Genomic DNA, 13,585 nt, shown 5'->3' on the forward strand with positions numbered 1-13,585 from the left:
TATGAAAAAAAATGAATTTTTTTTTGAAGAATTTCTTATTTTTACCTCTAATGATCAATAAGTATGTCACTCTTTAATCAGCCTTGTTTTTATTTTCTAGCTGGGTGGATATATGACTCCTTTTTTATCAAGTGGGATTCTCATTCTTGTGGTTACTGCATTCACTGCAGCTCTTCTTCCAGAATCAGGTTTGTAGTAATTTTAATGAAACTGTTGGAATTATAATTAAAAACTTAATAAATATAATTATTCAAACGTGCTATTCAACCTAACCTGATTTGCGTATCGATTATTGGCTGCTGAATTTGACTTTCGGCGATGTTTCTAGCATTTTAAATTATAGGGGTGCTGAAAAGTTCATTGTTTAATTTTAGTTGTTTTATTTATTTATTATTACAACACTAATTCATGTAACGGTATGAACTAAACTGTATTTATTATTATTATTACGAGTATCTCTATGGAGTCAGAAGATTCTTCGCTGGAGACTCACACTAACCGATATTCACATAACACCCACTGTGGTTTAATAGAGATATGCGCATTAGACATACTATATTTTTTAAATAGGGCTCGTCACATGTAAGAAAAAACTAAATATAACTTATTAATATAATAAGTAATATACGTATTTCGCTCGATACATCGCGACCTTCTTTCAGGGATAACACAGAAAAACTGGTAACAACTTTAAAATTCATAACCACCTAACCGTCCATCATGGATCAAATACGAATCCTCATACGCTTCGTATCCATCATATATTTCAATGTATTATCAATGGTATTATAATTTTAATATACACTTCGCATCCATGATAACTTCACATCTATAGACGACTCCATGCGTATAAAATCATGTGTGTCAGTCGCAGCTGTTCAGTAGAAGGCAACACTATTAGAGTTCAAAGACGTGGGAATAGATGTATAATAACTAATTAATTTTAAAATAAATAAAAATGATATTAGACGCATGCTGTATGACTCATTCTTGTATTCGGAATTTAAATGTTGATACCAGTTCAGCCTTCTCCCTGAAAGAAGCTCATGACATATTGAGAGAAATATATAGGAGTATTAAATTATGTTTACAACTCTGGCATGTGTGAAGCCATTATTCAAAATATATAGTAAATCTCATTAACTTTCTGGGCACTCAACTCTCTGTGGCAGTCCATTCCAATTATTCACCACCCTCCACGCAAAAATCAAGCCTACAAACCGTTACTAACCACACTTCTACACAACTTTTAGATGTGATCCCTGTTTTCTCTCTACTCGTCATATAGTGAAAAACTTATTTTGTGTCAATCTGATAGAACCTCTTTAGTAATTTAAAAGTCTATACCATCCATTTTCCGCATATGAGACTCAAATTCATAAATCTTGAGTCTATCCTTTTAGAGAACAATCCACAGACCTGTCACCAGTTTCGCAGCTCATCTCTGAATCCTCTTCATCACCTGATCTCCAAGAAAGTAAGATGACCAAAATTGAGCAGGAGTCAACATGCAGCCTATTAATAACCTTACAAAGAAGTAAAATAACCTCTATATCGTTACTTGTCATTATGTTCTTCAACATCTAAATGATTCAATGAGCTATTTTATCAACTTTTGTAATATACCCTCTGGACTTCGTATATCTATGTCACCATAGCACTCACGTCTCTAGCTTTTTCATTTTCGTTTAGTCCAATGCTATCAGTGTAATAATACCATGTAATCTTTTCGTCTCGAAGTGCATAATTTTACATTTTGGAAGATTAAATTGACAACCATTATTCTTTTCCCACATTGCCAATTTATTTTAAATTACGCTTTTCAATCAATCTTCCACAGCTTGTATCATCAGCAAACAACTGAATATCACCCTAAACTAATTCCCTATATCATTAATACACAAACTCAACCTTGAGGTACTTCATTAGTTACTCGAATTCTCCTAGACTTTACTCCACTACATACCACCCTTTGATATCTGTCAAAGGGTAGTATGTAGTGGAGTAAAGTCATATTTGGATTGTCATATCCAGTCTGATTTAATTTATGCAATGGATTTCCATGAGGTATTTTGTCAAATACCTTTGCAAAGTCCAGCATTAACTTAGCAGGGTAATGTTCATTATCTATTTCTGCTGTCACTCTATTACATAATACGATCAAATTACTAAGGCAGACCCCACCTTTTTACAAATCCATGATACCCACTGGAGAGCATTTTATCGCTATCCATCCATTCCTGAATTCTAGCCATAACCAAATTTTTACATACTTTAACCACCACTCCTGAGATAATAATTGGTCCGTAACGGCTACTTCCGTGCATTGGACTTTAACACAATGCACAATATCGTGATAGTAACGTTTCAGAATTCGGCCGTTAAAAGTCTCTTAATTAGGACGGCTCAGAAAAGATACGATGACTGTATATGAAACAGAGTACAGCAGATGAGTTTCATTTCCAGTTGCAGTAAACGTTCAAAAGATTATGCATTCATAAACGAACGAAAGTACTTTTTATGGGAAAAATGTGTATTCATCAGTACTTTTCAACGTATTCGCGATGCTAAACTCAACACTGATTTCTGGGACATGAATCAATGCCTACTTCTACTGCCACAAATTCTGACTGCATGTTGGACCACTGCAAAACTGTATGGAAGGAATCGAAGCGTTCAGGTCTGACATACATCACCTATTACTTCAATATGATAATATATGACTTTCCATAGACACACGAAGAAAGCACAGATTCTTCATTTTGGTTTACTTTTTTTGCCTAACTTCAATTTCTATTCAAAACATTTTTCATTTTGCTTATTGTGAAATAATATGTAGAACCATGCCGTTATAGATTATAAATTTGAATAATAATATGCAAGGAAGAAGTCCATCTTTGTTTAGGAGAAATATAAGCTTGTGTAATAAGAAGAAAAGAAAATGAATGGATATAGATGAACACAACTGTAGCTTTTTTTGGAAATGTCCTTTTCTTCCCACCTGAATGAAGACCATCATAGGTTCGATTCTAGCCGGCCTCTAGAGGTAATTTTAATTTCCGAATTAGTCGCTCTTTGGTACAGAGAAGTAGGACTATTTTTTTCGAAAATTTTTGTTTTTAATTCGCAACTCAAAAAAATCGACCATACAACTCGCACTATTTCAGACATAATATATAGCTATTAAGATTTAGGATTTTGAATGGTGGCACATGTCTGCTGTAATCAATCCCATATCATAATTCATTTTGATTTGAACTCAGCTTTCACCTAAAGGGCGGAAACGGGCTGCCACAGTTCTTCAAAAAAGTTAATAAGGATTGAACACCTAACATATTTGGACCAAATAATAATTAATATTACTATATCAAAGTGTATTATTGTACAACATATTTACATACAGATACGCAATTAAAACATTATATTTTTGATTACTGCAAAAATTCAGTAGAAAAAATATGGAGAGCATTCATTTTTGATAATTAATAATTATATTTTCGTTTACATATGCACAGTAAAACTTTATTATTCCATTTAGTGTTCAATACAAAATAGTGAGCGAATTCGTTTTGACTGTTTTTGTCACTGGTGCACTGAACGTTTTATTTATTATTTTCTTTGTTTGTTCTGATTTAACTGCTTATGTCATGCTATTACTACTACTACTAAAATAATAATAATAATAAACTATATTTCTTTACAGAGGATTTCGATAAACAAAAATCCGGAAATATGTTAAAATTTTGGATGGACATTGGAATAATCATGTCTGCACTTGTTATTGCATCTGCATGTTTTTGCATAGGGTTCAACAATGCGACCTTAGAGCCTCACATACGACAAGTACGTAATGCATTCTTTGTATTCTGAGGTGGGTTTCTTTCACATAAATAATATAAATCAATAACGTTTTTATAAATGAATGTTTTCGTAAAACGTATCGAATTTAAATCGCACCTAACAGAAAATCAAAAATGATAATTCCCTTTAAGGTGAGAACAAAAATGAAATAAGAGAAATCCATAGCATACAGAAAAAAAGGCTGAGATATATATTATCTAACCAATTGTCTTTTAATTGATATATTTATCCTTAGAAGCGTCGAGGGCCACATCGGGAACATTAATATTTTCAGGAACCCATCTGGCAAATAATTCTAGAATATTCTATCAGAATATAAGAAAACAATCGCAAATATCCTAAAACAGTGCGTTTAGAAATAGTATATTTGTATACTAACTCTTCTCACCCCCCTCCCCAGCCTATACATTTCAACAACATTGCAATCTAATGCCAATATTTTTCTTTGGTCCTTTCCAACACACCTTAAGGTCCATAATCGAACAATAATCCTTCTTAACCTTAATTTAGTAAGGTAAAGTGGCGTTTGTTTTATATGTCTTGTGTATGATTTGTCTGTAAACTGCATAATTTATTATTACCCGGCTTGAGAGATGAAAAATCTGAGTTTCTGTGGAGAAAAAATTCTATCAAGTCTATATGAGACCAACCGGAAAGTCCTTACAAAAGTTCTTCATGTCCTAAAGAGAATTGCAAAAATCATTACTGACTGAGCCTCAGCAACTCCAGCATGTAGACATATACTTTTCTCCTACTTGAGGATATATATCAAATTCCTGATATATCAAAAAAAAAAAAATCAGCTAACGCCTTTTTATTCCCGTATACGGGAGTAGGCAAGGCCATTTAGCCCTATCTAAATTTTGGAGACTGAGTGGGCAGTTCAATCTCCACTGGTACCAATCAGAGATAGATGGCCCAAGGCTATCACTAATTAAGCGGTACTCAGTGAAGAGAGACGGCTCAAATGTGCCGCCATCTCATGGTCCCTAACCCTAACACAATATATTTAATGTCTGAAATAATGTGGATTCTACGGTCGATTTTCTTGAGTTTACAGGACGAAAAACCCGAGTTTCCGGGAGGAAAAACCTGCTTGCCCGTGCCAGAGATCGACTAACTCGGGAACCGGTCGAAAAAAGGCTTAGAAAAATTTCCTCTAGTCGCCGACTAGACTCGAAACCAAGACTTCCTTCGTGCGGCCAAGCGCCGTGGTTGGCAAACGCCACATCCACTGAGCTACACAGGCTCTTTCCTGATATATATATATATATATATCCTAAAGGGGTGTACAGGATATGATAGTACTACATGAAAAATTACATCATTACTAACTTCCTGTCTACAATTTTCCTCCAAATCAATCTGTTACCTATCAAGATTCCAACATTATCAGATCTTATAATTCTATCTTCTAATGCACTTTTTACTCTATCAATGCAAATATATCTTGGTCTTCCACTGGGTCTTTTCCTGCCGACCTAGCAGAGAGCACTTGTGTTGCTAATATTTTCTACCTTTTGCTGACCATACCACCTGGGATTAGCTCTGCTAACGCATTCCAGGATGCTTACAATGTCAAGTTCTTTCCTAATATCCTCGTTTTTAATATGATATTGCCATTGATACCATCTGTTCACGCCTCTAATCTTTCTCAGGACTCTCATATCTGCGGTCTCTAGTCTTTGGTCAAGTGTTTTACCTCTAACCCAACTCTCAGATCCATAAGTTAAAATTGGTTTGAACACTGTCTTGTATACAGCTATTTTAGCGGTTTTTTTTGTCTTATTCCTTTCTTATTCCATATAAATTTATTCAGTCGACTTCCTACCATACCATCTTTGTTGATTCTGTTGTCTAACATCATTACTAACTTCCTATCTATATTTAATTTACCATCTTCACTAAATATCGTGCCTAATTAGCTGAAATGTTTTACTTGTTCTATAGGTTCTCTATTCACAATGCAATTGATATTTTCAATGTTTCTGCCTATTTTCATTGTCTTTGTCTTTTTAATGCTGACCTTCATACCATATCTATTACAACAGTTATTCAAATTATATTATGACCTTTTTTTTCTTGGCTACTAGTATTAATAAATTAAAGACTTGAATCTGTATGTTAGTCAAGTAAATATTAGTTTAATATCCAACGTTTCACTGACCGATATCTATCAGCATTTTCAAAAGAATACACTGGTAAGCAATAGAAAGTAACAAAAACTAGGAATCTAACCGACAATTCTAAAAATTATATAAAGTTATCACTGTGCGTGATACAATGATATATTTAATGTATTTTGAGATATTTAATGTATTTTTCATGACATTTCTTTTTGGTTAAATGATCTGATTAGAGTTTTCCATATATCTGGTAAGATTAAGCCTTGATTCTTATTTAAGTTACCTGTTGAACGGGCGACTGTAGCAGCTTCTTTAAATGTTCTGTAATGGTGGTTGTCTTCTATGTAGGGCATATGACTCATATCCCATTCAATATTATGGTTGGTTGAGGCAAGAGTGTGAAGAAAGGCCTGATTAATCCTGTCTGTTATGCCTTACATAGCCTATGTGTTCTTTCTTTCTTGTTAAAAACTTCTAGATGTCTGTCCGATGTAATTAATATCGCAAGAACAAGGTATGCTATAAACTCCAGAGTATTTGTAGAAAGGATGGCTATCTTTCGGTGATCATGTAAACTTTTGAATGGTCTCAACAGGTTTGAAGGTTGCTCTGATATTATATGGTTTTAGAAGACGAGCTAATTTTCTGGATATGGACCAACAAATGGAATCGTTATAGAACTGATGTATTGGGTTTCATCTCGTTGTCTTTGTGGTATGTCACTAAAGAGAATCTTGATGATTCTTGTAGGGTAGCCAATTAGGGATCGATCTTTGGATATTTTCATTAATTCTTCTTGTAGGTCGCCAGGGTCTGTGGTACACTGTATAGCTATTTTTTTTGAGCATATCGATAATGATGAGTTTCTGGGATATGTGGTGAGACGAGTCGAAATGGAGGTAGCGCCCAGTGTTTGTAAGTTTTGTATATACTGATATGTTGATGCTATTATCTAAATTAATTGCTTCAACAACACCATTAAGTTCACATTGGAACTAGAAAAAGATAATAAACTTCCATTCCTAGACGTCCTTATTAAGAAACAAACTGACAATAGCATCAACCTGTCAGTATATAGAAAACCTACTACCACTGGACGCTACCTCCATTTTGACACGTCTCACCACATATCCCAGAAACTCAGCATTATCCATATGCTCAAAAAAGAGCTATACAGTGTACTACAGACCCTGGCGACCTAAAAGAAAGTTAATGAGGTCCTTGCCATGTTCAGTTCGATACATTTTTTGATCGTCGGTCAACTTGTGAGGAATAAATCGCGAATTCAATTTACGAAGGCTCAAACGCTCGGTCAAAATGCTATGCACAGTTGATTTAAGAATGCACAATTCGTCTTCAATCAATCTCACGGACGATTTCGAGTTTTCTTTGATGAAACACGCACGTTTTGGATGTTAACTTCGTTCAGTCCAGTTCTCGGACGGACTGGCTTTTCGTCGTCCTCAAGCGTCTCACGACCACTTTGAAATCGCTTAAACCACTCGTAAACTTGAGTACGGGATAAGTATTCATCACCGTATGCTTTTTGAAGCATTTGATGCGTTTCGGTAAAACTTTTACCAAAAACACAAACGTCAATCACAGCTCTGTTTGAAACTCATTTTCCGACCGTTCGTCAAAACACACTGTCACTCTTGGCACCATAACTCAGCTTCTAATGAAACAAATGTCATAAACAGTTGGCACAAAACGAATGATGGTTGTCGCTTCCGACAACAAAAAGATACAACATGTGGCGCCACTAGTTTCTTCTATTTTAGAAAAGTTCGGTTTCTTGTTTCTTTTTGAACAGATGGTGTAGATGCTTTTGTCATTGGTTACAAATTCAAAATATTATATTATTAGGCGGCTGAAACGCTCGACGTAAGGAAAGGTCATTGTTGGGACATTTTTAGAACGATACCTTCAGCAGGATAATTTACTATCTGATTGCAAGGAATGAAAAGCAGGGTACATGTGGTATAATAGGTTAGTGAGAGAGAACCAACTGCATGCCAACGAGTTACGTATAGAAAAGCAGTTTAAGAGCAGTGATGGAAAGGGGGGGGGGAAGCAGGTCCAGCAGAAGGAAAACTTCTGTAATAATATTTAAATGAACTTCTCAGAAGTTTATTGATGATGAAGAGTCGGAGCGAGAGACTTATGAAGGATAGTTATGATTTAAACAGGCAGTATTGGAAGATGATTGTGCATTCCCTCCAATGTTGAAAACTTCTATAGCCACTTCTCAAATCACCCTATATTCTGCTGTAAAAAAGTATAGGTTAAAATTTCGGTTAAATTCGTCCACAGAACTAGCGAAAATTTCTTATAGGCCTTCTTTTTCGATTTCATATTCGATACCATAGTCGATCACTCTCGCAGACAAGGATTTTTTCGGCAAAATTGGGCAGAAACACGTTTCTATGATGAATTAGGAAACATGGGAATATTAAGTCAACTTTGGGATAGGTGGAGAACAGTTACTACCCAATCTCCAACTACTAAAATAGTACTTTTTTAAGAATATTAAAAAGATATGCAACACCTTCAAGAGTAACAGGAGAAAATAGATTTAGAAATGATAAGGGAATACGGCAGTGAGATAAATGAAGATTGCTAGAATACTATACATAATCTACATTATTATCTATATTGTAAGTTCGATTCTAGTCGCCAAAGAGAGGTGCTGTTTCCAGGCTTTGATTCGGATGGTTCGAAGCCTAGAAACAGCTCCTTTGGTCTTTGATTTAGATGTTTCTCGAGTAGAAGCATTTGTCTGCTGCTACTGCTGTAAGCTTTTCCCTGAAACCCTCGATTCATTGATAGCGTGAACTCGCCATGAGCGTTAGATGAAGTGTGGAAATTGGCTGACTATTGATATACAAAGCGTTAGGGATAACAGAGTTCCGTTTACTACTTTATTCTTATAAGGCATTACAGGAATTCAAGAAAAGGAGTGAACAGTGTTCTTTTAACTCTAACCCTTTAAGATTGGCAATCAGCCAATCTTCACAATTCACCTAACACTTGACAGTGACTTCACACTTTTCCTGACTCAAGTGTTTCAGGAAAAGCTTACAGCAGACAAGTGGTCATCTCGCAGCACTAGACACTAGCAGAAGTTTTTCCTCATGATTTCACGGGAAAGAAAACTTCACTTGCCTGAAGCAAAGATCGAATTACTCAAGAACCATCAGAATCAAAGCCTAGAAAAAGCTCCTCTAGTTTGTGACTAGAATCGAACTTACAGGGTTTCTTCAGGCAGTCTAGTACTATGGAAGAAAACAGCATTCCTACAGGCCTACATAGACTCCAATTGCTAGAAAAATGAAAACCATATTAATAACATTTCATAAAGTAATGGTTGTGCCATCACATGAGCAGCGTTTTAAAGAATTTAGTAACCTGGAATTTGTAGGATAAATAAAAATTGGAATGGATTCAAAGAGACATCTTTCAGAAATCTTCAATGAACTTGAAGATTTCTGAAAGATGCAGTAGAGTATGGTCAGCAAGTAAACTTTATTTTTTTTTCATAGCAGGTGGAAAACCATATTTTGTCAAAGACAATGAATGATATGTGCAATGTTAGAGAGAGAGATTTTTTATTACTATTATTGTGCTACGATCAAATAATGGTGTTCGCAAGATGCTATACACCCAACAATGAAGCCTACGAGAGAACAGTTTGAATGCGCAGACTTCAACTTTCAACTATATACACTTACTTTCCATGACGCTTACAGTTATTTCCTATATGTTTTACTGGTTATTTTTTTTTAATGCGCACCTGAAGGCTGATACAAGCTGAAACCAGTTGTGCAAATAAACTTCTTAATTTTTCTCGGTTTCTGGTCATTCAATTTTTTAAATATATATATATATATATGTAAATAAGCTATAGGCTTTTATTCCCATATATGGAGTAGGCGAGGTGTTTTTACCCTAACTCATCGAAAGTCTTTTTCGACGAAAGATGAGTTACCTGGTCTCATACAGGTATAGGAGGTTTTTTTTCACCCAGAAACTCAGATTTTTTTTGTCCCTCAGAACAGGCAAACCTGCCCCGTGAACACATATGGATTAGTCATGAATACATCCCAGATAAAATTATGGGGGGGAGGGGCGAGGTAATGGTGAGCTACCCTGTAAAAAAATCTCACAAGAACACTTTGTGGGCAATACCTACAATATCACCTAGGGTCGGAAACAACTGAAAGGGAAAACCACCACAACCAACTCTTTTGGATACTGAGGGGAAAGTTCAATCTCCACCAGTAGCCAATCAGATAGCTGGCCCAAGAATACCACTAATTATACATGGCATCTGGTGAAGAGAGGGGGGGGGGACTGAAAAGTGCTGCTATCTCGTGATCCATAATCCTAATACTATGTTTAATGTCTGAAAATAGTTTGGGTTCAATGGTCGATTTTCTTGAGAAAATCGACCGTTGAACCCAAATCACAATTTCACAGGACGAAATCTCAATTTAGTCCTGTGAATACCTGCGTTTTCACAGGACGAAAACCTGCGTTTCTGGGAGAAAAAATCCGCTTGCCAGTGTCAGAGATCGAGTAACTCAGGAACCAGACGAAAAAAGGCTTAGAAAAAATTCCTCTAGTCGGAGACTAGATTTGAATTTACGACGCTCCTCTTACACACTCCCTTGGGAATTCTACCAGCGCTAGTACTCAAAATAAACAATCTGGTTAAAGGTACTGTCAATGCCCTAGTGTTTGCTTGTAATACATGAGCAAATATCACAGATTACCACTGGCTGACTCGGCTAAGTTCAAGTCATACTCTGATTTGGTTCTTACTATAATGGCCACCCTTCTGGCCTGTGATTTATACTGATCATGATTTTGTGATCACTTTTTCTTTAAATTCATTTTTTCTTTTTTATAATTCTGCTTACTGATAGTACTCATCCATTTAATTCCTACTTTCTTTGTCGTCCTAACTCTAAGTATACACACTGTTATTCCTTCCTTTCAACATCCATTGATCATTTTCCATGCAATACTGTCCTTCTGCGTGGATCCAACTGATCTCCTGAGATCGTGATAATAAAGCTGATTCCACGTGCAACTATTTTTTCCAAGATGTCTATGCATTTACTCACTTCCTAGGTCAAAATTAAATGATCTCTCACAACTGCCCTGGGATGGCCAAATTTGTCAAATATATTGGCTTCTAACATGGTACACACAACACCTCTTTCAAACTCTGTCAGTTCCTTTCTTGCAGTCATTTCAGCCAGACATGGTTTCACCGACTTTGGAGCATCATATTCCTGAAATTTACACTGACTACAATCATGTGACTCATTGTATGGCACGATGCACCTTGTCCGTGTGGGGGGGAGGAGCGTGTCCTTTGATTTCTTTGCAAGCAGTGTATATACGTGTTAGGAGGTTTAAGGTCATGAGATGATTGCGCTTGTCTGCTGTTATCTCCCCTCACCCAATCCTTGATATTATGTGCTCACTATTAGCAAAGGATGAAGGGCAGAGTGCATCTGTCTGCCAATCTTCAAGAAGCTAGGACTAAAGGATTTTGCCTACTTTGTGAATTAAAGGTTGCTCACATTACATAAAATTATTTGCAATAATCGAATTATTAAAAAAATGAATGCAAATAGAGATAAAGTGGACTTTAAAAAAATTTATTTTATTTTAATCAAGGAAAAGAAGGAGTAGCCATAGTATTCAACACAAAATATGAGGCTAATCTTCTTGAATGGCAAGCAGTCTCAAGTAGAGTAATGTGGGCAAATATGACAATGGGGAACTGGACAATGAGACTTATTTGTGCCTATGGTCCCACAGAAGGTTCTACTATGGTAGAAACGGAGAAATTTTTTGAGGCTTTAGAAAAAGCAACTGACATAATGAAAAACTGGACCTTGTTGGGGATCTAAATAGCAGAGTAGGAAATGATTGTGAGACATACAAAAATATTTTGGGAAAATTTGGAGAAAAGAGCAAAGCTAATAATAATGGCAAATATCTGTTGGATTTCTGCTCAGGACATGGACTAGTTATTACTAATACCATGTTCCAACAAAAATGTGCACAAATTCACATTGAGAGAAGAGACTAGAAATAAGAAAAGTCTCATTGACTATGTTATTGTTGATAGTGATGTTTTCTCCCTGGTGCAGGACACCAGAGTGTACAGAGGATTTGAAATTGGAAGTGATCACTATTTAGTCTTGAGCAAGATAAAATTGAATTTCATATTGAAAAGAATGACATGTAAGAAAGTTTTAAAGCGAATAAAAGTTGAGAAGCTCTCAGATGTGAACTGTAGACTAAAATACACAAAGATTATTGAAGGAAAAATGAAAGAGTTTGAGAACAGGAATCAAACCTTGGAGATTCAATGGCAAACTCTGAAGAAAGCATTGATTGATTTTGCCAGAGAGGCATGTAGTGAGGTTGTGTGTAAGGATAAAAAAATCAGAAAGCCCTGGTGGACACAGGAAGTTAAAGAGGCAGTGAAGGAAAAGAAGAAAGCATATCAAAAGTTCATGTCAAATAAGTCATCTTGTGCTCTTAGAGAATATAGAGACAAATGCAAGAATGCTAAACACTGTGTAAAACTAGCTAAACAAAAGTCATGGGAGGACTTGGGCAAGAATATAGAAAATAAATATCAAGAAGGTGGCAAAATATTCTGGAGGTTGTTGAAGAAGCTTAGAAATGGAGGAAAGAGTGCTGTAAAAGGAGTTAGAGGATGATAAAGGTGACGTGAAAACGGGAGAAAAAGATATCCTTGAAGTATGGAGTAATTACTTTGAAAAACTGCTAAATGAAACAAGCAGTGATGACAGCACAGTGGTAAAAAACACTGACCAGGCATGCAGTCAGGAATACATATCCATACTTGAAGTAGAAAAAGCCATCAAAGGCGGGAAATGTGAAAAGGCAGCAGGAGTAGATGATATCCGACCAGAAATGCTGAAGTATGGTGGTATAAGAGTCTTACAGTGGCTGCACTGCATAGTTCAGAAAGCCTGGACAGAGGGACGAATTCCCGATGATTGGAGTAGAGCTCTCGTAGTACCCATATATAAAAAGGGAAATAAAACTGAATGTGAGAATTACAGAGGTATTTCCGTATTGAGTGTTCCTGGCAAGATCTATGCAAGTATAATTGAGAAACGTTTGAGAAGGATTGTGGAAAAAAATCTTGAAGAACAAGCTGGATTCAGGCCAAATAGACGCTGCCAGGATCAGATCTTCACTTTACGACAAATAGCCGAGAAAGCATGGGAATATAACAAAGATCTGTATTTAAGTTTTGTCGATTTGGAAAAGGCATATGACAAGGTGCCAAGAGAGAAGCTATTCAATATGCTGCAGTTATATGGTGTCAATGGGGCATTATATCAAGCAGTCTTTATTCTTTATTTGAGTTGTAAGTCAGCAGTTAGAATTGAAGGAAGTACAGGAAGATGGTTTAATGTTAAATCTGGTGTGAGACAAGGATGTACATTATCCCCTCTGTTATTCATTATCTATATGGATCACATTATGAAGGAAAGTGGTATTAAACATGATATCAAAATTGGAGAAGTTAATGTCAG

General features: G+C 35.9%; 1 protein-coding gene across 2 annotated transcripts in view; it reads left to right on the top strand.

The window, feature by feature from the left end:
- LOC150097560 (MFS-type transporter SLC18B1-like) overlaps nt 1-13,585 on the top strand; it is a 96,418-nt gene that overhangs the window by 41,647 nt on the left and 41,186 nt on the right. For both annotated transcript variants that reach the window (XM_090407448.1, XM_090407449.1), the window contains exons 7-8: nt 101-188; nt 3,704-3,843. In XM_090407448.1, the coding sequence (XP_090263574.1) occupies nt 101-188; nt 3,704-3,843 (228 nt within the window). The remainder of the gene's footprint in view (nt 1-100; nt 189-3,703; nt 3,844-13,585) is intronic.

This window comes from Typopeltis vanoorti, chromosome 17 (assembly GCF_054136105.1).
Source record: "Typopeltis vanoorti isolate ZY-2024b chromosome 17, IOZ_Tvanoo_1.0, whole genome shotgun sequence".
Classification (NCBI taxonomy): Eukaryota; Metazoa; Arthropoda; class Arachnida; order Uropygi; family Thelyphonidae; genus Typopeltis; species Typopeltis vanoorti.